This window comes from Heteronotia binoei, chromosome 8 (genome assembly GCF_032191835.1).
Source record: "Heteronotia binoei isolate CCM8104 ecotype False Entrance Well chromosome 8, APGP_CSIRO_Hbin_v1, whole genome shotgun sequence".
Classification (NCBI taxonomy): domain Eukaryota; kingdom Metazoa; phylum Chordata; class Lepidosauria; order Squamata; family Gekkonidae; genus Heteronotia; species Heteronotia binoei.
Window position 1 is genome coordinate 104,453,113 of NC_083230.1, and position 25,069 is coordinate 104,478,181.

At 42.1% G+C, this 25,069-nt stretch overlaps 1 protein-coding gene across 1 annotated transcript in view; it reads left to right on the forward strand.

The window, feature by feature from the left end:
* Positions 1 to 738: 738 nt before the first annotated feature.
* IL17RA (interleukin 17 receptor A) overlaps positions 739 to 25,069 on the forward strand; it is a 41,439-nt gene continuing 17,108 nt past the window's right edge. The window contains exons 1-3 of the mRNA XM_060245781.1: positions 739 to 915; positions 21,409 to 21,433; positions 23,150 to 23,296. Coding sequence (XP_060101764.1) covers positions 808 to 915; positions 21,409 to 21,433; positions 23,150 to 23,296 — 280 coding nt within the window. The 5' untranslated portion in view covers positions 739 to 807. The remainder of the gene's footprint in view (positions 916 to 21,408; positions 21,434 to 23,149; positions 23,297 to 25,069) is intronic.

The following is a 25,069-nucleotide window of genomic DNA, read 5'->3' on the forward strand; positions in this document are numbered from 1 at the left end:
TATAGATTAACGATTACCAAAACGTCCTATCGTTAACAGTCTTTGCCGTGTCCTTTAAGTAGTCCGTGCGAAACAGCTCTTCACAGCCCACCCCATCCCTCAACTTTCAAAAATACTAAATGATTATGTGCTTTTGACTTGGCTCCAAGACAATGCGGAGTTTAAGAAAGAAAGTCAACTCTCTTGCTCGCTAACAGGCGTGAGGAGGAAGGGGACCCAATCTGAGCAAGCGACTTCTCTAAAAGAAGTCAACTGGGGGTAGATATGTATGGCTGACTCGCATATATTTTAAGAGACGCCACCTACCGCCACACAATAAAAGGCGGGAAAGGGGGGATGGGGCGTCCAGGTGAAAGCAAATATTAGCCAGTCCCTGAAAAGGCGCGAGCGCGAAAAGGAACAATCGAGCGTGCGCCTCAAGAGCTCCCCAACTGTCAATTTTCGCATCAGAAGAACCGTTAACGTTACTTGACCACACCCCCTTACCGCCTTTCCCCGTCAAAGGTTTGTCAAGAAGTCCTTGAGTGATCTGCGCCCTCGAAACCCCGCCCACTCCTCTTTCCGTCAGGTAAAAAAAAAAAAAAAAGATGGTTCCCGCCGTTCTAGTGTCTGCTCCGCCCACCTCCTCTTTCGGCCCCGCCCCGCTCTTCTCCCTAAAGACCCGCCTCCTTCCCTTATGCTCCTCCTCAGGTGGGTTTCGTGAAGCCACGCCCCTCGCCTTCTTCCAGGTTTGTTCCCGGAAGCCGTCGGCGGGTGAGGCAGCGCGGCTGGTGGCCTCGAGCGAGAGAAGTGGCAGCCGTCGGCGGGATGGGGGTGATTGCCCCGCTGTGCCTTGTACTTCTTTGGGGATGGGTGCCCGTCTTGGCGGGGCTGAGGCTTCTGAACACCCAGCCGCCTTTCAACTGCTCTCAGACGGTGAGTTTTGAGGAACCTCTTCCTGTCTTCGGTTGCTGGAGGGTCGAGTAGCAGTGTTTGGAGACTACCTGTCAGGAAGTTCTTTTTTCTCTCCCAAACTAACTGGAGAAGCTTCCTGTCTTCGGTTGCTGGAGGGTCGTGTAGCAGTGCTTTGGAGACTACCTGTCAGGAAGTCCTTTTCTCTCCCCCAAACTAACTGGAGAAGCTTCCTGGCTTCGGTTGCTGGAGGGTCGTGTAGCAGTGCTTTGGAGACTACCTGTCAGGAAGTCCTTTTCTCTCCCCCAAACTAACTGGAGAAGCTTCCTGGCTTCAGTTGCTGGAGGGTCGTGTAGCAGTGCTTTGGAGACTACCTGTCAGGAAGTCCTTTTCTCTCCCCCAAACTAACTGGAGAAGCTTCCTGGCTTCGGTTGCTGGAGGGTTGAGTAGCAGTGCTTTGGAGACTACCTGTCAGGAAGTCCTTTTCTCTCCCCCAAACTAACTGGAGAAGCTTCCTGGCTTCGGTTGCTGGAGGGTTGAGTAGCAGTGCTTTGGAGACTACCTGTCAGGAAGTCCTTTTCTCTCCCCCAAACTAACTGGAGAAGCTTCCTGGCTTCGGTTGCTGGAGGGTCGTGTAGCAGTGGTTTGGAGACTACCTGTCAGGAAGTCCTTGTTTCTCCCCAAAACTAACAGGAGAAGCGTCAAAGGAATTGTTTTTCAGAGCCACTAATGCAAGGATATTAGTATTAGCCTATTTTATGGAGTTGTTAGTGGGGCTACAAGATCATGTATGTTTGAAGTGCTCTGAAAGTTCTAGGCTTCCTTGTAAATTCTTAGAATAAATCTAAAAATATTATCACAGGTGGACACCACGTGGATGATAAAAGCTGTGCAGTTGGGGTTACAGTGCCAAGTTCCTAACCGTTAAAAGGAGGGGGGACCTTCAAAATTGGCCTGCCAAGCACTGAATATGCTCCAGGAGTACAGGATGTTGAGAGTTAAAGTGGAAAGGGACAGGGGAGAGCCTGCTCAAACACCTTAGAGTTTATAGAATCCTATTTGTGGAGTTTTACATAGTGAGGTTTCCACATTCTTTCCTTCCCTTTTTCCTTTTTGAGCTTAGCTTCTTATATCTAGTTATAAAGTGAGTGACTTGACAGCAGTCTGAAACTAGCAAAAACAGGCTATCTGTAGATAAGGTAGGGGTATACTTGAAGGGCTCCCTACATACGTAGAAAAATATGATTGAAAACTTAACACGTGGAGGAGAAAAACATTTTTTAAAAGATTTAAGAAGATTGAGCGTGGTCTAGGAGATGTAGGATGTAAGAGGTGGTAAGCAGGGGCGGGGGGAGGAAGATGGGCAGATAGCCTGTTCAGGCCCTGGCCTGAGAAGTAATAGAATCCTGGAGGTGTAAGGGAACTATCAAACTGTGTTTCTCTTTTTTCTCCCCCTCCTAACTTCCTTGTGGACCCCAGTTTTGTTTCTTCTAGTAGCAAACTCCATGATTCAGGTCTTTCAAGAAGGCAGTGAAATGGGGCCATTTACAAGCAAAATTGAGATTTATGCATGCTTTGAAGGACTCCTTAGGTATCTGAAAACATTAACCTGAAAATTCTGAAAAGACACAGAAGCCTGCTGATGTCTGAGAATAAAGTTGTAAAAATCTCCAGAAACTTTGAAGTTGTAAGAAAAGAACAAATTTTCCTCCATTTTGAGGGAAATTCAAATATGTTATTAAGAAATACGCATTTTATACATTGGTCAGCATATTAAATTGCACTGTTTGCTATATTTTGAAATTTAGAGGTATAATTGCCTTAGTCATAAGCAAAACTGCAAATTCATCCAAATTGCTGACACTTTTCTTACCTCAGCCCCTATATACTAAGTTGAAAATCGAAAAAGACCTCATAATAAATAAAAGGAAGTGTTTCTTTCCAGCTAATAAAATTTCATACAGCAAAATTTGAGTCTGGTAGCATTTAAGGACCACCAAGATTTACAAGGTGTAAGCTTTCAAAAGACAAATCTCCATTCATTCCTCTCTGGTGAAGAAATCTTTGGCTCTTGAAAGTTTATACCGTGGAAATCTTGTTGGTCATTAAGTGCTACTGGACTTGGATCTTGTCCTTCTACTGCAGGCCAACATGCCTACCTGCCTGAAACTAATTCCACACAGTTACACTTAGGGCTGTCAGTGTAGTTGGATAGATACATAGTAAAAACATTGAATTATTCCATAGTGCATTATCATACACATAGCATATTAATTATGAACACATTTAAGCAAAAAAATATATTTTTCAAAATGTATAAGCCTACAGGATGCATAGGAATTGTCATTCTCTAATACAGTTACCGTGTCCAACTCAAGAAATATCTGGGGACTTTGGGGGTGGAACAAGGTGTGCCAAGCAAGATTAAGCTGTGAAGAGAGTTCCAGCCATCACATTTAAAGGAACCGCATTCCTTTAAATGCCTACCCATAATTGGAAATTCTGGGAGATAGGGGCACCTTCTTTTGGGGCTCAGAGCATTGGACCCATTGTGCAATCTTTTTGAAATGTGGCAGGGTTTTTGAGAGGCACCAGATGCTATGCTGAAAATTTGGTTCCTCTACCTCAAGAAAAGCCCCCCAGATACCCACAGATCAATTCTTCATTATACCCTATGGGGACCGGTCTCCATAGGAAATAATGGCGTGCTCAACGAACATTCTTCGCCCCCCACAGCACTTTCTGATAACACTGATGTGGGGTTCTCCAAACCAGATGATGCCTTGCTCCCAGCTGGCGATTGGCAATCTTATTGATGATACAGTGTCTTACATGGCATCATAGTACATTATTTGAATAAATTATTGCCTTGAAAACATTTCACTCATTACAAAAGAGAAAGTAAAGTAGCTAATGGGAATTTTTCTGGTAGTTCCCCACATTTCAAGGTTTTTCTCCATTGAGAATATGTTGGTGGGAGCTACTGCATGTCTTCCTTCCCTCCCCCACCATCACATCTCTGGCTTTTTAGGAGCCATGGCATTTTGCAGTTATTTAGCAATGGTTTAAAATGGGCCCCTCAAGAGCCCCGTGGCGCAGAGTGTTAAAGCTGCAGTACTGCAGTCCTAAGCTCTGCTCACGACCTGAGTTCGATCCCTGGTGGAAGCTGAGTTTTCAGGTAGCCAGTTCGAGGTTGACTCAGCCTTCCATCCTTCTGAGGTCAGTAAAATGAGTACCCAGCTTGCTGGGGAGAAAGCGTAGATGACAATGGCAAAACCACTCCGTAAAAAGTCTGCTGTGAAAACATTGTGAAAGCAACATCACCCCAGAGTCAGAAACGACTGGTGCTTGCACAAGGGACCTTTCCTTTCCTAAAATGGGTAGCTGAAGAGAAGGAAAAGATTGGTGGAGTATTTTGGAGCAGTAAAAATTGCACTGAGGAAAAGGAAATCCCCCAACTGTTTACAGTCCCCTGTTCCAGCTGCAACATCTAATCGGCCCCAACTTCTTATTGTTGCTGACAATCCCAGTGCAGGAACTATGTGGGGAGGGTTTAGCATGGAGATGAGAGAAGACTCTAGCTGTTTCAGGACCAGATGGCCCAGTATACTCCACACAGGTGTCCAACCAGACTCACTGGCATACATCAGGGTACTAATCTTAAAAAGCACAGGACAGACCTTTTATAGAGAGTCAGTTTGGTGTAGTGGTTAAGTGCACTGATTCTTATCTGAGAGAACAGGGTTTGATTCTCCACTCCTCCACATACACCTGTTGATGTGACCTTGAGTCAACCACAAGTTCTGGGAGAGAGCTCTCAGCCCCACCTACCTTACAGGATGTCTGTTAGGGGAAGGAGATTGTAAGCCGCTCTGAGACTCCTTCACTTGGGTAGTGAAGGGCGGAATACGAATCCAAACTCTTCTTTTAAACCCCGTTTCTCTGGCTCCATGCATCCTTTCTAGGCTGGTTGAGTTGGGAGTGGGGAATATTGTGCTAAAGTGGTTCTCTTCTTACTTGACTGGTGAATTCCAGAATGTGACGCTGGGGGGGTTGCTGCTCAGCCCTGTGGCGTTAATGCTATAATGTTGTGTAACGTTCCATCATATCCCCCTGTTGCAGAAAAATTAAAGCATATAGCCCTCAGTCTATGCCATAACGCCTTCACATGTTCTTGACTAGCACATGAAGCAACTTCTGTACAAAAGCTCACAATGCCCAGCTTTTTCATGTTTTCCTCTGGGTCTTAGGCTCAAAGCATTGACCGTGAGATCTCTGTAATGAATGTCAATGAATCAAAAGTAGGTTTGCAACTTACAGATGTGCACACCTGAACAGCATGTTCAAGACTGGTACAGCACATTGTCTGCAGTTTTTGATGCAATAATTCATAGCAAGAGGTGACATTTATCCAAAGTGGGTTTGATTTAAATCAAATTGATTTAAATCACTAGTCAGTAAGACTTAATTTAAATCAATTTTCTACTGTTTTCCTTCCCTCCCCTTCCTTTCCTCATTTTTGCTGGTATAACCTTAATATTCACAATTAGATGAAGATTTCATTTTTAGAATAACTACTGTTCATATTAGTTTTACAGTTATATGAAAATATTGATTTTTAATACTATTAGAAACACATTATAGATAGATGCCTGGCCGTGTTGCAACCCCTGGACTTCCTTAGTAGTTTCCCATCTTGTGGAGTATTCTGCTCAAAAAGTTTGACTTTCATTTTTACTGCTTGCTCCTCCCTCCTCACACTTAAGTTTCGAATGGATTAATAGAATATATTACCAAAAATTTAAACATTGCATGAATATACAGCCTTATGCTTCAGAATTAAAAACTAATCCTTATTTCATGGTGGAATAACATTTGGATGATAATATATTTTCCTCAAAAAGCATTTTATTTTAAAAATTGATTTAAATTTTAAAAATCTGATTTAAATTTTAAAAAACCATTTTTAAAAAATCTTGATTTTTATCTACCCTGCATTTATCAGAGACTGTAAAACAAAATATTGCAAGCATGCTAATGTTTTAAGCATGTTTTATTTTAAATAAAAAAAATTAATTGCATTTGTGCCCTTTACAAAGTTTATATGTCGCTATCTGGCATTACATTTTATGACACACATGGCCTGGCCTAACAAGGTCTCATTTATGTCAAATCCATCCTTCATAACAAATGAGTTCGACACCCCTGGGTTAAGGTGATCTGCATAGCAATACATTTGATTGGTCAATTAGAATCATACCAGTACAGATAATGAATGAAACCTTCATTCTAGTCCATTTGGGGAGGGTGGAATAGAATTCCAATAAATAAAATAGGTTTTTCCCTTTGTCTAGATCATATCTGTCTTTGGGTCATCTCTGAATTTTGGACTGGGTTGGACTTTGCTGGCTGGAACACTTGCAGTGTTCTCTCTAAGCTGAGTTAGTGTGAGCTAGCTCACAGTTTTTTAGATTCTGTCTCACATATTTTTGTCTCAGCTCAGGAAGGATGCCCAAGAGCAAACTAATTTATGCAGTAGCCAAATCACTCACTCACCATTTTAATGGCAGTAGCCCATGAAGTAGAATTTTTACTCACAGGACTCCACAGCTTAGAAGGAGTGTTGGGCACCTGTCTTGGGGGTTGAAACTCTGTTGGACTCAGTCTGGTCAAGTAACATCTGGATTACAGAACCAATGCTTGTAGTAGTGCCTTAGGTTAGATATTTAGCTTTTATTGTTTTATCCTTGTTATTCACTGCCCTTATGTTATCTCTGCACATTCCTGTAGTAAAATATTATTTTGTCATATTCTTAGGTTTGGGGACTTAAATCAAAATTCAGTACTTTAGGCCTATTGGCTACAACTACCAGAGTAATTGTTTTGGAATTCAGCTTGCAAGTATCTCACCTTGCAAAGCTGACTACTTGATTTAGATCTGGGAGTGCTGGAGATTCAGTCCCTTGGCTGGTGGCTTAGTAAAAGGAGACTGGTGGTAGCACTGTACCCTGGGTTATGAGAATTCACTCTCCAGCATTTTGAGGTTTTGTTCTTGACCAACCTGTTACCCTTAAGAATTTTGGCACCACCCATCCACCAATATACAGATGACATCCAGCTCTATTTTCTATTTAACTGAGTTGGATGGGTCTGTGGAAGCCCTGCATAAATACTTGGAGAAGTTAATGGAAGAGATGAGGACCAATAAACAAGCTCAGTCCACAGGTATCTGAAGTGCTGTTAATCAGTGACAAACTGCTTGAAGACTGAAAAGCCAGCATGCCCTGGAAGAGGTTGTACTCTCCTAGGAGGAGCAAATGTGTTGCTTGAAGGTGCTGCTGGATCTTGTCCCGCTGCAGGAGGCTCAGGTTTCCTGTGCGACACCTTTTACCACCTTTGCTGAATAAGCTACCTGCAGCCCTTCCTTGAAAAGTGTGCTTCGGCCATAGCAGTCTGCTCTCTGATCACATCCAGGTTAGATTACTGAAATGTGCTTTTATGTTCAGCTGGCTTTAAAAATTGTTTGGTAATTCGAGCAGTGAGGTTTTTGAAGACTGAATACAGGGGTCATATCATTCCTGTGCTGAAAAATATGTACTGTATTTCCGACTGTTTGCAGACACAACATTAAAGTGCTGGTTGTCAACTTTAAAGTTCTAAATGTCCTGCAGTCAAGCCTGCAGCCTATCAGATCCGTGTTTGCATCTTCATAGATGAAGTGGGTAGTGAGCAGAGGGTGGGCTTTTTTTTCAGTAGTACCTTGGAATGTCTTCCTCTCTGAGGCTCAGCTGGCACTTACCTTATTTTTCTTTGGGCAGCAGGCTAAATATTATATTTGTAATCCCCCTGTTCTGGCTGTTGTGTTCCATGTACCTGAACTTTGCATACTTATCGATAGTGACAACTCAGTCAGACTAATCTGTTTCGTTTCTTAATGTTCCATCTTGTGGGTGAAAGGTTGGTGCTCTGGCAGCATTCTCTATAGTGTCTTTGCTCCTCCCCCCCCAAAAATAGTGTGTGTGTGTGTGTGTGTGTGTAAAGTGCTGTCAAGTCATAGCTACCTTTCAGTGACCCTGTAGAATTTTCAGGGCAAGAGACTAGCAGAGGTGGGTTTACCATTGCCTGCCTCTGCATTGTGACCCTAGAATTCCTTGGTGGTCTCCCATCCAATTACCAACCAGGGCCGACCCTGCTTAGTTTTCAAGATCATACCAATGCAGGCAGTCTCTAGACCTGCTGACTTTGATAAAATGACATAAATGTTGTCATCGTTCCCTATGTAATTAGCGTAGGCTTCGGCTACGTGTGAATTTTTGTGGTGATTCGCATACAAACACAAGTGCTTGTTTATAAGATAACAAGCTCTTTGGAGCCTGCTTTGGCCCCACTCCAAAAGTGATAACAATTATTAAGACTGTAAGTTCTCTGGAGTCCAGGTCCCATTTCAAAGTGATACCAAGATTATATATTTATCCATTCATCTTGGACCTGATGAAGATTTGAAACTGTGCACTTTGGATCAACCCACCGTTGTCCATGTATTAATATATTTGGAATTCATTTCTGGAATCTGTGTATCCATAATTAGGAATGTGTATTTGGAATTTGAGTTTTGTGTATGACTGGCTATCACTAAATTACTCTTATTGTTGTGTTGTTGTGCCTGAAAGCAGTGTATTCGTGATTTGGATTCTCCATACTGCAATCCATTGTTTTGACAACTTTGATAAAATGGCATCCTTCTGCCAGCCAGCCACTTCTGCATCTTTTTTCTCAACATCTGACTTTCACAGAAAAATTGCGCTACTTGCAGTTACACAGGCTGGAGCAATTTCAGCAATGCAATATCCTGTGTGGTGGTGTACAACTACTGTCAGTTTGCAACACTGCACTGGTTTATTATTCTGTTTGCTGGTTTCACCTTCTTCCCTTGTTTTGTGTTGCATATCACTGTCAATTCAAACTGGATACACTTTGACAAGTTTGCAAATTCAGTAAATTTGGTTAAGATAATCAGCATTACTTTGTAACTCCAACTAAAGGGATTTGTATGAGGAAATATTTGGATCTAAACATGGAAGAACAATGTATAGGCCTTCAAGTATTCAAGACCTCATCAGGCTGAATGCTTAAAAAAAGGGGTGGTGGGAGATGCTTCAGGCCCTGATCTTAAGGCCCCTTGTCTATATTCGGTTGAATATTAAGTAGATTCAAATAATAGATTATGGGTGAACTTGGTATCAAGATTGTACCTTGGGGCTTCTGAGGCAAAAAAAATGAAATCATGGCAGCCTCTAATATAAAATATGGAGACCATTTCTTGATCAAATATCTCACTAGTTCCGAAGGAAACACGCAGGTCCTTTAGAAGACTGCAAGCACAAGGGGAAAGTATTAGTCATAATGAACAAAACTGAAGATTGATTGTAGTTCATGCACTAGCTAAAGAGTCAATGGAGCAAACTATGCTCATGGGGTTTCTTCCCCCTTCCCTAGTAAGTTTACCAAATTTAGTTAAAGTCAAATGTTAATACAACCTGAGTGACCAGCTCCATCACTTTATTGTAATAATATCTGCGTTCTACAAACAATATAGACAAAAGATGATGAGAAACGTGTTTCCTCCCTCTTTTTTTTTTTTAATAGCTTGCATGATGTAGAGTTCTGAAAAACTTTAAATCTTGCATACTGCTTTGTGGTGGTTTGGTTGGCCCTACAGTGCTACATGGAAACTGAAGTGGTTTTTGAGTGCTGGTCCTCAGTATCAGTGTTTCTGGAGTCATCCAGGTGACATGTTCTTTTTTTTTGGGGGGGGGGTATGTTAGAGTCCTGAATTTTTAACTTCAAGAATGTCCAGATCAAGCAAAGTGAAGGTGTTGCTATATTCTGCTTTGGTTAGACCTCACCTAGAATATTGTGTTCAGTTTTGGGTACCACTATTCAAGAAGGATATAGACAAGCTGGAAGGTGTCCAAAGGAAGGCAATGAAGATAGTGAGGACTGAGTCCTATGAGGAAAATTTGAAAGGTCCTGCTTAAATGGCCCACCAGTCTAATTTGAAGTAATACTGGCAGGGTGGCTCTGTATGGTGGGGTGGCTCTGTATGTCAGAGAGGATATACGGTCCAGTAAGACTGAGGTCAGAGAATTAGATTCACTTTTAGAAATGCTTTGGGTTGAAATAAGAGGGCCCAAAAGGAAATTTAACTATGGGAGTTTGTTATCGCCCACCAAATCAAAAGAGAGAGGACGATTATAATATGATGGAAGGCTTAAAGATAGCGGCTAAACGTAAAAACTGTGTCGTAATAGGTGATTTTAACTACCCGCAGATTGATTGGGTCAATATGTGTTCTGGTAGAGAGAAAGAGACTGAGTTTCTAGATGCTCTCAATGACTGTGCTATGGAGCAGATGGTCTCAGAACCTACCAGGGGTGGGGCGATCCTGGATTTAGTCCTAAGTAATGCCCAAGACTTGGTGAGAGATGTAAAAGTGATTGCGCCGCTTGGGAGCAGTGACCATAATGTTGTTGATTTCACCGTTTGTATAAACAGGGAGTTGCCCAAAAAGACCGCCACAACCGCGTTTAACTTTAAAAGGGGTAAATACACTGAGATGAGGAGGCATGTGAGGAGGAAACTGAAAGGAAAGGTAAATACGGTCAAAACCCTTGGGGAAGCTTGGAGACTATTTAAAACTATAATCCTAGAAGCTCAGATAAAATACATACCACAAGTTAGGAAAGGCACAAACAGGCATAAGAAAAGGCCTGCATGGTTAACAAACAAAGTAATGGAAGCTGTAAAAGGTAAGAGGGACTCCTTTAAGCGGTGGAAAACCAGTCCAAGTGAGATTAGTAAGAGGGAACACAGGCTGTGGCAAATCAAATGCAAGACTATGATCAGGCAGGCAAAAAGGGACTATGAGGAGCATATTGCAAAAAACATAAAGACCAACAATAAAAATTTCTTCAAATATATTAGAAGTAGGAAACCAGCCAGGGAGGCAGTGGGGCCCTTGGATGACCATGGGATAAAAGGATTACTGAAAGAGGATAGGGAGATGGCTGAGAAGCTGAATGAATTTTTTGCCTCCGTCTTCACTGTGGAAGACGAGAACTTTTTGCCCGCCCCAGAACCACTAATTTTGGAAGGGGTGTTGAAAGACCTGAGTCAGATTGAGATGACAAAAGAGGAGTTCCTACAACTGATAGACAAATTAAAAACTAATGTCACCGGGTCCGGATGGCATACATCCGAGAGTTCTGAAAGAACTCAAAATTGAACTTGTGGATCTTCTAACAAAAATCTGTAATCTTTCATTGAAATCTGCCTCCGTTCCTGAGGACTGGAAGGTAGCAAATGTCACCCCCATCTTTAAAAAGGGTTCCAGAGGAGATCCGGGAAATTACAGGCCTGTCAGTCTGACTTCAATACCGGGAAAGTTGGTAGAAACCATTATCAAGGACAGAATGAGTAGGCACATTGATGAACACGGGTTATTGAGGAAGACTCAGCATGGGTTCTGCAAGGGAAGATCTTGCCTCACTAACCTGTTGCATTTCTTTGAGGGGGTGGACAAAGGAGACCCGATAGATGTTGTTTACCTTGACTTCCAGAAAGCTTTTGATAAAGTTCCTCATCAAATACTCCTTAGAAAGCTTGAGAGTCATGGAGTAAAAGGACAGGTCCTCTTGTGGATCAAAAACTGGCTGAGTAATAGGAAGCAGAGAGTGAGTATAAATGGGCAGTCTTCGCAGTGGAGGACGGTAAGCAGTGGGGTGCTGCAGGGCTCGGTACTGGGTCCCGTACTCTTTAACTTGTTCATAAATGATTTAGAGTTGGGAGTGAGCAGTGAAGTGGCCAAGTTTGCGGATGACACTAAATTGTTCAAGGTGGTGAGAACCAGAGAGGATTGTGAGGAACTCCAAAGGGATCTGTTGAGGCTGGGTGAGTGGGCGTCAACGTGGCAGATGCGGTTCAATGTGGCCAAGTGCAAAGTAATGCACATTGGGGCCAAGAATCCCAGCTACAAATACAAGTTGATGGGGTGTGAACTGGCAGAGACTGACCAAGAGAGAGATCTTGGGGTCGTGGTAGATAACTCACTGAAAATGTCAAGATAGTATGCAATTGCAATAAAAAAGGCCAACGCCATGCTGGGAATTATTAGGAAGGGAATTGAAAACAAATCAGCCAGTATCGTAATGCCCCTGTATAAATCGATGGTGCGGTCTCATTTGGAGTACTGTGTGCAGTTCTGGTCGCCACACCTCAAAAAGGATATTATAGCATTGGAGAAAGTCCAGAAAAGGGCAACTAGAACGATTAAAGGGCTGGAACACTTTCCCTATGAAGAAAGGTTGAAACGCTTGGGACTCTTTAGCTTGGAGAATTGTCGACTGCGGGGTGACATGATAGAGGTTTACAAGATAATGCATGGGATGGAGAAAGTAGAGAAAGAAGTACTTTTCTCCCTTTCTCACAATACAAGAACTCGTGGGCATTTGATGAAATTGCTGAGCAGCCAGGTTAAAACGGATAAAAGGAAGTACTTCTTCACACAAAGGGTGATTAACATGTGGAATTCACTGCCACAGGAGGTGGTGGCGGCCACAAGCATAGCCACCTTCAACAGGGGTTTAGATAAAAATATGGAGCAGAGGTCCATCAGTGGCTATTAGCCACAGTGTGTGTGTATGTATAAAAAATTTTTGCCACTGTGTGACACAGAGTGTTGGACTGGATGGGCCAATGGCCTGATCCAACATGGCTTCTCTTATGTTCTTATGACCTTAGACATTATATAGACCCATTATATTGTATCGTACCTTCCTTTATTGTAAAATGACCAGAGACATAATTTGATTTTGTTAAAATGCCATCTTATTATTGTTTTGTTATCTTATTGTATTGCAGATTTTAAAATCAGCCTATTGTTAGAATTTTAATGATGTAATCTGCCCTAAACCTGGAGAGGAGATGACAAAGAGTACTTGAAGAGCTGTCATATAGAGGATTGTGCAGAGTTGTTTCTGTGGCCCCAGAAGGTCAGACCCGAACCAATGGGTTGAAATTAAATCACAAGAGTTTCCGGATCAACATTAGGAAGAACTTCCTGACAGAGCGGTTCCTCAGTGGAACAGGCTTCTTCAGGAGATGGTGGGCTCTCCTTCCTTGGAGGCCCTTAAACAGAGACTAGATGGCCATCTGCCAGTAATGCTGATTCTGTGAATTAGGCAGATCATGAGAAGGAATGCAGAAAGGGTTGTACTTACTTCTTGTGGCCCTTTCTTACACGCCTAGGGAAATGCTGATTGCCACTTTGGGGTCAGGCAGCCATTTTTCTTCAGGCCAATTTTGCCAGGGATCCTGGAGAGGGTTTTGTTTTTGTTTTTTTGCCATCTTTTGAACTTGGAGCAGGAGTCACACTGGGTATGTGTGTAGGGGGGAGGTACTTGTGGATTTCCTGCATTGTGCAGGAGGGTGGACTATATGACCTTGGAGGTCCCTTCCGATTCTATGATTCTAACATTGAACAGTCGCCTCAGTGGATTGCTCAATAAAAGATGGCACATATTTGATTTTATGTTTGGAGACTAGAGACTTTGTTGTTGATTATATTGATACTTGGCCCATGCAGTTCTTACTGAACAATTTACTTGTAGTAGCCTATATCATTTTCAGGGCTGTTATCTACAAAAACAAAATGTTGCCCTCAAGGTAAACCATTCAAATAACGTACACAGCTAGCTTTGTTATGCATTAATTTGCTCAATATGCCTATTGATTCTGAAGCATTTTGATAGCGAGCATAAGTTCAGTTTTTTTTAATATGTATATTTTTATTATTAATACATTATCCGTTTCTCTACATGGTTTCTGATATCCATTTTACATTTACCCCCAACCCACCCCCCTTAGTCTATTCATCCTTTTCTTCTTCCAGCCAGGGACAAAGGACTCAAAGCTTCCACTGAATGTCCACTCTCCTTTCTTCCTTCGCCCATTTCAGATACGTCAGCCACTTTTCTTTAATTTTTGATCTTCTTTCTTCCCATGATTCTTCTTGCAACATTATAGCGGCTATATCTGACTGGACAAAATCAAAGAGATAGTTATGCCAAGTACTTTCCTTCCATTTACTTTTATCCTTCCATCCTGCCGCTATTACCGCTTTACCCGCTGATATCATTGCTTTTAGTAAATGTTGGTTGTTCTTCCCTATTTTTTCATTCCCTAATAAACTCATCTGCATTAGTTCAAAGTTAATTCTCGGCTCTACCTGAAAGAATTTCTTTATCATTCCCACTACCATATCCCATAGTTTCTTGGCCTCAGGACACTCCCACCACATGTGGGAATACCATCCCTTTTCTTTCTTACAGTGCCAACACTTAGGGCTCAACCCAGGAAACATATTGGCTAAAGTAGCCGGAGTTCTATACCATTTAGTGAAAAATTTCAATTCCATTTCTCTAACCTTGTGTATCTTAACTTTTTTTAAACCTTCCATTATCTTCTCCCCTGTTCGTTTCGTTATTTGGCCTTCTAAACTCCATGACCGTTGAAGGTAGCTTATTGCTCCTTCGTTACCTAAGTTCATGCTCCTATATAGGATGCCTACTAATCCTTTTTTTGTTTTACCCATTAATTTATAAAACTTTTCCATAGGTTCTTCTTCATTTAAGTTACTCTTCTCCACTTCCTTCTTAACTTTAGTATACAATCCTGTAGCCTTAAGCCAGTATTGTATTCCTACGACTTCTTGAAATTCATGTAATGGTTTTAACTTATCTAGTATTAACAAATCTTCTACCCTTCTAAATCCTTTAGCCTTAAGTAGTTCGCTCCGCGAGCATAAGTTCAGTTAAATTATTTCATTGAGGTTAACCGAAGGCGAAGGAGAAAGAGGAGAAAAGCAGTTACTATGAACTAACATTGCCAGTAAACATACAAGCTTGAGTTTAAATCTCCTGCTTCACTGTGTTTTCGTTAGAATTGGCTTCACAGACAAAAGAACAGCTTGCTGTTGGCACCTGTCCCAACCAACCAAGAACAGCAGCTTATGCAGTGTTGCACAAGGATAACTGTTGCAAAACAGCCTCTGTGACAGTAGTTTCCTTTTTGTAATTTTTGCTAAAACCGCAGTCGATAATATAAATGGTCGAAGGCAAACCGTGCTGACAATTTAAGGATGTTGGGGCAGGGCACAGCAAGTGTCTGTCAATGTGGAATTGTAATTTTTTTACTGCTGACCATAATGGATACTAAAGGAATAAAACACTTGATATTTATCCAGTATGGACACTTTCCTCTCATAGTTTTGGGTAGAAGCAGCAGCAGCTGTGAATAGCAGATTGGATATTTTTTGCTGCCCAAGGATGGTTGCAGAGGAGAGAATCATCTCACCTTTGCAGCTGTCCTCAGGTAAACCAAGAGCAACATATTTCTTCCAGCCATCCACGGGGCTTCTGAAGAGTGTGGCCTTCAAAACAGGCTCACACCTACCACTTTCTAACCCCTGAGAGTGATGGTAAAGATGAAGCTGTTTCCATCTGTGCAACCAGTCTTGGTGGTTAAAGAGTGTTTTCTGTGACAGCCTGAACATCTATCTAACCCCTAAAGGTAAAGTCACGGCAGAGGGGAAAAAACCCTCCTTCCCCCACTAGCCCTGACTTCTCTTCCTTCTTGTATGCTCCTTGCCATTCTGTTAACCTACCTTCCTCATTTTTCTCCCTCATCTACCCACTTGGATTTCTTTCTTTCTAGCTCTCTCATGCCCCTCCACAGCTTCATGTTATTTCTTTTCCTCCATTCTTTCTCTGCTCTTCACCCATTTACCTTTTGTTGTAATTCTTTCTTCTGTTCTTTCTTTATTCTTCCCCTTTCCCCTATACCTTATAAGACACTGGTCTGACAACCCAAAATGCCACCTGGAGCTTCTATCCCTCAGTGCTGTCAAACATGCACAGGTGGTACTTTAAGTGTTTGGAAAGTGAATTGTTAGCCATGCAGTCCCTCCTCCCCGTCCTGATTTTTTCTGCAAGGCTAGGAGTTCCCCTGAGATCTGTAGAAACATCTCCAGTCCTCCTATGTAGATCTAAATCCTGGGATCAAGTTTGAAATAAGGTGAAATGGAAAGAGTTCTGCTCGGAGATAATGAGAAATTAATTTCAAAAGTATACAAATTACTTTTACAATGGTCTACAGAAGATGTAGTGAAATCTCAAATGATAAAATGGGCAATTAATGTAAATAAAGAAATAAAGATGGAATCTTGGGAATATTTGTGGAATATATGAAACTCGCAACATGTCAAAGTATTAAAGAAAACTGTTTTAAGATGATGTATAGATGGTACATGACTCCAAAAAAATTAGCAAAGATGAACAACAAGATGCCAGACACATGTTGGAAATGTAAAAAGCATGAAGGTTCTTTCTACCATATGTGGTGGACTTGTGAAAGAGCTAAAATGTTTTGGCAAATGATTCAGCAAGATATTTCTAAGATTTTGGGATATGAATTTAACAAAGTTGCAGAGACTTTTCTGCTGGGATTACAAATGGAAAAATTTCCAAAAGAAGATAGAACTTTAATATGGTACTTGCTCTCAGCTGCTAGGACATTGTATGCTCAGCTGTGGAAGCAAGAAAAAATACCAGAGAAATGGGGCTGGATTATAAAAGTTATGTCATGGAGTGAAATGGACAAATTAACAAGAAAATTAAGAGACTATGATTTGGAGCTTTTTAAGTTGGAGTGGAAGAAGTTCAGAAGATATTTTATTTATTTATTTATTTATTTAAGATTTATACCCCGCCCTTCCCACAAGTGGCTCAGGGCGGCTCAGATACATAGAAAAAGAGTGGAAAATAAAAGGACATTGGACAATTTTTGATAATGATTAAGTTTTTCTTTCTTTTTAAAACAAAAGTATAATTTTTGGTTTTTTAATAGTTAAAGGTACCTTTAATATTTGATTTTTTTAAGTAAATAACACTGGCGGGGGTCAACTAACGGGGGAGGGGTGGGGGAAAAGTAAGATATGGGGTAGAAGAATTTCTCTTTTTTAAGTCTTTATAAGATGTGGATATAGTTTTGCTACCATATGTTACTAATAAAAATTGTTTATTACCGAAAAAGTTTGGAATAAAGTATATATGCCAGGGCACCTGTGGGGATAAATAAGAACAGAAATTCCATCTTCCTAAAATTACTTTTACTTTCTTTTCTTCCCCAGTATCTCCCACTCTTTCTCCCTTCCAGCACCACAGTTTGGCCTTGCCACCTTTTTCCTTCCTCAACTCACCTCCAACGTTCTTTTTCTTCTCCTACTCCCTGACTGCTGCCATCTTCTGCATCATTGTTTATCAGGGTTTCTTGGAATGGAAACTGCAGTCTGTGTACCGTTGCTTGGGATTACCCAAGGTTTGTAAAAAAATCTCCCCTATCTATACATTATCCCACTGTGTTAATGTTTTGATCTGTACTCCAACACCATGTTTAGAACTAGATCCAAAGATAATTTCAGAAGGTAGCTGTGTTGGTCTACAGTAGAACAGCTAGATTCCAGTCCAGTAACACCTAAGAGAACAAGGTTTTTTGAGTATAAGCTTTCTTGAGAATCAAAGCTCCCTTCATCAGATATGTTAGAATGGAAATTGATGAATCCTTCAGGTATCTTAGTCATAAAGTGGGAAGGGTATTACAGAGTAGGAACTCGGAGAGAGACAGTGCATATTGTAATCAGCTTGACTGGAGCAGAGGGGGAATACTTGGGGGTAGAAAATCAGCATCTGTAGTGAAATAAACTTCTTATTATCAGCCCGGGGCGGGGGTGGGGGTGGAATGCATTATTTTGAACTTGTACATTAATGCAAATTCAGCAATCTTACTTTGTTATCTCCCCTTGAAGCTTCTCTGTTTGAGGACTGCCACTTTTAGGTCAACAATAGATTGATCTGGAAGATAAAAAATGTATTTATATCTCGCCCTCCCCCACTTTGGTTTTAAGGTACATTCTAGATATGTGAATCATCATATAAATGAATGAGCAATCAAATGTTTCATTACAACAACCTCTCATCATTGTGTTTTGGCACTTGTTCAGAACGTTGATATGAAAATATGCACATTACAGTTGACCTTTTTTCTTCAATAAATGATACAATTACACAGATTACTCTGGCATCTTAACAATAGCAATTTAAGCTTTGACATAGCTGCTAGTTATACAGGGCACGATCTCTATGGAAGTTCTCCTGCACAAGCTCAATTACAATTAATTAGTTGCATGAGAACGTATGCTCTTGGTTATTGCTTCTGTCATCTGGCTGTTTCCGTTGTGTGATTAAAGGTTAAATTACCATCTTGATGAACTAAAAATAAGTTACTAGGAACTTGGATAGTAGAAAGAGATTAGATACTTTCTGATTCATTTATTTTGAAGTAAACATTCATGGTGATCTCTGCATCATTTGTCGCCTTAGAGTCTTCAGGTTTTCTGTTCTGTTGTGTCATAAAGTTCCTGAAGAAAAATGGTGCAGTGCAGCTTCTGATGCTAAAGAGGTCCAGACTCATAAATTGCCTGGATATGAATAGTGTGTGGGAACCCTATTTAAGGTTCACAGAACTCCTCAGAGGAACGTCTTGGAAATATAGTAGTAAAGTTGTTCATTGATTGCTTTACACTATAGTATTCTCATTGAGTATTCAAGTGCTATGTTTACCATGAGATAAGTAAATTGGATCCTGTCTTTAAATGGATTTTTAAGACCCACCTCTTGTGAGCTGAGAACATAACCACAGCAGCATTCCCTCTAATTCCTCCCCCCCCCCCCGCCACTGAGCAAAATAGCAGTTCATATCCTGAGCAGAATATAACTACTGTAATCTTAAAATGGGCAATGGGTAGTACAAGACCCTGTGTGGCTCCCGGTTGCTGCAGAGCGGCACACAGCTTAGAGGGAACACTTGTGCTGACACTATTGATGCTCCTTCATCAAAGAGAAGTCTGTTGACAAAGCACCCATGTTAGCATGCTGTGGAAATCTACCAATACATGGCACCAAACAGGGCAAGGAAAGGAACAAAAGAAGTACAGCATCCTATGCAGTTGAAGAGTGCTAGCAGGAGTCCTGTGCTTACCACACTTCTGGGAACTCTGCAGGTAGGGGCTCTATTACCCCCCCCCCTTTCAGTAGACACATTTTTAACAGACAACACAAGATGGAATCATGAGCGCTTCAATCCTGTTACCCAGATACCTACACAGCATGCTTGGGAGTAAAAGCTCACTCAGAAGATGATGATGATGATATTGGATTTATATCCCACCCTATACTCTGAATCTCAGAGTGGCTCACAATCTCTTTACCTCCCCGCCCCCCCGCAACAGACACCCTGTGAGGTGGGTGGGACTGAGAGGGCTCTCACAAAAGCTGCCCTTTCAAGGACAACTCCTACGAGAGCTTTGGCTGACTGAAGGACATTCCAGCAGCTGCAAGTGGAGGAATGGGGAATCAAACCTGGTTCTCCCAGATAAGAGTCCGTGCACTTAACCACTACACCAAACTGGTTCTCCTTATTATGAGCCCAAGAGCTCACCTTACTATGTAAGGGATCAGGTCCCAGTGGAGGGGAAAGTATCCTGGGGAGCAGTTTTTTTGTAAGGCACTAGGACAACTGCTAGAAAACATACAGCTGCATGTTCGGAGAGTTTCACCCATTAGTTTACTGGGGAGTTGTCCTGCTACTCAGGTGTAGCTTAGATTTTGTGCCATCATGCCTGGCAGCTCATGCCCCTGCCTGACTCCACTTATTTTACTTATTGCCTTCCCACTGTATTCATGATGCTAATTACCAGGGTCTACTGCTTTTTAAAGGAGAGCCAGTTTGGTGTAGTGGTTAAGTGTGCGGACTCTTATCTGAACACTGTATTAACTGTGGTTGGTCCCAACCCCCACCCACTCTCAAAAATATAAATGGCCTAAGCCTAAGACCGAGGGGGGAGACATGAAATGGGCTGAGTATTGCAAACTCCCCCCCACCCAGTCTACTCAGAGTGGCTGTGGCTCCTCAGGGACTTGGGCTTTGGGTTTTTTTTCCCCCAGGGTGGTTTCAGATAATATTTTGTCTTCAGCCCTTGTTCTGCTTTTATTCCATTGCAGGTCCTCATGGGATGGCGGGGTGTTAAACTAAGATTTCCTGCAAAACTGGAGTTCCTTGAGTTTGCAGAGCTCTATATTTTAACCATTGCTGGTCCCAACCATCGCCTCCCCTGCCCTCAAAAGGTGCCTGCCTAAATTGGAAAGATGGGGGAAGAGTGGGATTTTGCAAAGCAATTTTTAAAATAAAAAAGGAAGCACAAAGATCACAGCAGAAAGAACCCCCCTCCCATCCTACCTATGAGGAGAACTACAAAGACTGGAGCTGAGGCTGGGAAGTTTGACGGCCCCTCTCTCTGCTTTCTGCTCTTGGAGGCACCCAGCCCTCTGCTCCCTATACTTGGAGGCAGCTCAAGCTCAGAACAGAGAGGATGGGCAGGAAGGGGAAGAAAAGAGAACCCCACTCATAGAACCAGATTAAAAGCCTGGGAGGACTGGTTCCAGCCTGCATGCTGTAGATTTTGACACCCCTGGTCTAAGGTATCCACTTGAGCTTGTTACTTGGGCTGAAAGTGTCTCCTTTGGATTGAATGGAGGAACTATCATATCACAGACAGGATCTTGGGCTCAAACCAGTGCGAAGCCCAGATCCTAAAATCTCATCCATCAGAATGCAAACCAGAATCCTCAGTTGAGCAACTGAGTTCTGAAGCTTTGGCCCAGTGCCAGTGCCGATTCTAATTCTTTCCCAAGTTGGCATGATATCAGACTTCTTCACAGGCACACAGGTAAATCCAGGTGCATAAGAAGGGCATTCCAAGTCACCCTTTTTGTAGTTGCTTTGCCTCCAGAGCCTTCTTCTACTATAAGCATGAAATCACTGGACCCTTCTTCAAAACAAGCAATTTTGCAATGACTTGTTTATTGGCATGTGAGTAAATCCAGGTGCATAACAAGGGCAGCTGTGGAGGAAAAAAGGGTTGCTAAGCCAGTACACACATCAGTGCTTTGTCTCATGAATTCCTCGAGTTAGCGTGTCTCCTCCTTTTCCCCTTTGCATGTGTCTCAGATATTGAAGGTGTCCCAGCTTCCAAGAAACAGCATTTGGTTTGTTCTCTTGCCTGGATTGCAAGACAGTTTAATCCTGCTTTGTAAACAAGAGGACAAACTACATCTTGTTTCATCCAATTAGGACATTGCAAGCATCACTTTCTCACCAGACCCTGGACCTTTTGTTATTGGACCCAGGCTCCAGGGTATGAGCAAGCTAAAGGACTTCAGAAGTTTGTTCTTGTGATGAACATAATGTAGCTTGTTAACTGCATTATGCTGTCTCAGTGTAGCTGCTTCAAGTGTGAGTAAGCATTGGTTCTGCTCAGTGACATGGTTGTTCTCTTTCCTGCAGGGTCTGCACTGCATTGTGAGAAACAGTAAGTGTCTTTTTTAATTTGCCTTTATCTCATTCATTTTAGAGCAGGAGTCTTATGCTATGCCTTTAGTCTATCAACCTAACTACTTTGACATAGAGCTTGCATATCTGAGGTAGGCATGGAAGGCAGATGATGGCATGAGAATAAGTCGGAAGATAAGGGGTGTTTTAAAGTATCATCTGTTGTTCTGAATGTTAGGAATATGGTGGGCTAAAATCCAGTAAGGTCCATTCTCTGTTTGGAGCGTGTCTGACGCAACCTAATCGCTTGTTCCTATAAGGCAGAGATGGCTAAACTGTGGCTTGGGAGCCACATGCAGCTCTTTCATGCATATTGTGTGGCTCCTGGAGGTCAAGGAGGAACCTACCTAAGTAAGCATGTTTAGTATTGGGACCTCAGTCATACTCTGAGTACTGACCCCATAGGTAAGTGACTATATCTGTCATGTGTGGAGTAGGGAATAAGGGGGAAATAGGTAGGCTTGCAAGCTCTTCACCACCGCAGAGGTCGTCTGGAGACCAAGAGTGAGGAAAGAAAATGCAAGAGCTGAGGGAGGGTTCCCTCCTTAGTTTCATAGCTCTGGTAGGAGCTGTATTTACTAACCTTGGTGTCAAGAAAAAGAAACGCATAATAATGCAAACAGTGGTTAGTGACTTATATGGTACATGTGTGTTTTCTTCTCAGGGATTTATATGGTACATGTGGTGTTAAGAAATAATTCCTTAACCATTCCATATGCTGGTTTTATGGGGACTGTTATTCCCAGTTGTTTTTTTTAAGTCTCCTATCATGGTCATATTGTAAAGTGCATACATATGTATTTTAACTTTATATACGAAGAAAATATTACGAGTTTTAATGAAGACGTGTATGTAATATTCATGTCTTGCGGCTCTCAAATACCTGATGTTTATTCTGTGCGGCTCTCACGTTAAGCAAGTTTGACTACCTCTTCTGTGGTGCCCATGGGTGCCATGGTGCCCACCAAGTGTTTTTAGAAAGTCAGTGTAGTCTAGTGGGGCTTTTGCCCACTAAGGCTTCTGATTGGCCATTGGAGATTTGATTGACGGCATTTTAAAACATTGCTTTGGAAGCAGCTGCCACCCAAGCACAAAGGCACAACATATGACAGAAGGTAAACTGCTGTAGCTGTTTTGTGGCTGGCTCCACCTACTGTGGCAACCATTTTGTGGCTGTACCCACCACACCATGTCAGAATTCCAGAGGTACCCACAGGCTCCAAAAGCTTGGGAACCCCGTTGTAGATTTTTACAAATTTTGAGTAAATATAGCTTCCCTTTAAAACCACTCATTCAAAAAAAGAAAGTATTTAATACCCATGGGGTTTTTTTCTTGGGCACCCCCAAACTTTTAATTTTTCCTGTTGAACCAGTTTTTGTTCCAAAGTTTTCTGGCTTTTTTCCTGGACCTGCATTTCTGTAGATGCAATGAACCTTTTCAGAAAGAGCAAAATGCTATTTTTGAATGCTGTGTTTCACACAAATAAACATTTCCTTCATGTTGAAAATAGTGTATTGGTAAGGTGTTTCAACCCAGTCTTTTCCATACTATATTTTTTACTTGGAGTTTTTTAGATAGCTTCCTGTGGTGTACTACATTGGGGTGAGGCTGTCAGCTCTCAGTTCTGATCAAGTGTTTCAGTTGCCCTCTTAGAAATGGGGTATAATTAACGTTAAAGTTTGGTTTAATTGGTAGGTAGCTGCTTGGATAAGACCTGGCTTGTGGGTTCACAATGGACTCCCTCAGCTCCAAGATCTCTTGATGTCCGTGCAGAGGTTCTCCCTGGTGAGGGGGGAGAACTGCTTCCTGTGCTGAATATACAGTGGAAGGTGGCAACTGATGGTAAGTAAGAGCAGTTTAATAAATAGCTTGAAAGCCAGGCATTTAAAGAAGCTGTTGACCCTACTGAAGTGGTGCATCAAAACACTGATGACCGTTCTTCAAAACAACAAAAATAAGATTATGCAGCTGTGTCACACTTTGGGTCAAAAACAAGTATATCTAACTGCAAGTCAAGAATAGTTAATCTGCAATTTATCGATAGTGAAACTAGATGCCTGCATAGTTATCAAAACCAAGAGGTACTCTTGGGCATCAAAGCCTTGTTCAGAATGTCCAAGCTTCTTTGTTGCTTGGAGAGATCCAGTGTGTGATAGAAGACCAGAGAGCGCCAGGTTCAAGTCTGCTATGTGTGTGACGTTGAGTCGATCTGTCAAGGATGTCAGCAGACTGACCCCGTGAGTTCCCAGGGCAAGAGCACACAAGTAATCAGACTGAATTTTTTTTAAAATAAAGTTTATTGGAAGAATAGACAAGTCAATATGAATATAACCAACAAACTACCAAAAACCGCACAGGACACAAAACAATAAAGCTAGCTTTAACTACCTAACACTGTTAAAGAATCTTGTTACGTAGCACAAACCTTGCATTCAAGTGAAGGCCTCTAAACATCATAGTCTACAGTTGCAGCAAATTGCCAAGTATAGAGCCAGACCTACAGTTCAAAAAATCTCAGCCCCTGGAGGGATATTGCAATTATATTTCTGACCCCTCAAGTCAGGTGATGGTGGCATGTCTCCAGGAGAATTTTCCAGAGTCTTACATCACCACTTCTTGTCTTCCCACCTCCCACCACTAAGAATGCATTCTGGTGAGATGCCAAGGGCTCTGGCCTTGGAACTGACAAGGTGCCCGGCAGGCCAAAATAGTTAATTAGGAAGAACCTGGCCTGTTATTATATACATTAACCCTTGAGGGGAGACAAGAATTGTGCTTTGCCCAGGGTTTCCCAAACTTTTCCCCTTGTGGCCCGGTTATTTTTACACTTCTCCTTCATGGCCCACTAAAATTTGGTGGTGGAGCCAGGAGACCTTGGGGGTGGAGCTGGGAGACAGGAAATGATGCACAAACATGCTTAAAACTCTTGCAAAATTTTGTTTGGGAAATGTAGGAGAATAGTGGGATTTTGCAATGCAGTTTTAAAAATAAAACATCAAGAAAAATCACAAGAATCACACAGCAGAAAACTAATAAAAATATAAAATGTTCTCAGCCTGGGAAAACATGAAATGGCAGGACATTTCAAGCTTCTCCTCCCCACCCCTTGCTGGTCTACTCAGATTAGGAAGGAAGGAGGCAGGGGAAAAGAATGACTCAGACAGAGAGAGGGGGGGGGAATGAAGGAAGAAAGAAAGAAAAAGAAAAAAGGAAGGAAGATGGGAAAAGACTGACTGACAGAAAGAGAAAGAAACGAAACCATGAAATGGCAGCCTGGGAAAACATGAAATTTCTGCTGGCCAGGGGGAAGTCAGGAGGCCCCCATGCAAGTGCAGCTGTGTCCCCTGACTTCCACCAGCCAGGGTGGAATTCAACAGAAGGCCCCGTGACCCGGCATTGAGGTCTGTGTTGCCCGGTGTCGGGTCACGACCCTGCCATTGGGAAACGCCTTACGCAATCATTCTCTCAGCCCAGCCTTAGACGCATAGAGTTGGTCATCTAGTCCAACTGCCTTCTTCAAAGGGTTTTTATGACAAAAATAGGGAGACCCATGTATACCACCCCATGTTTCTTAGAGGATGGCTGTGATAAAATGTAATATCTGGTGTTCAGGAT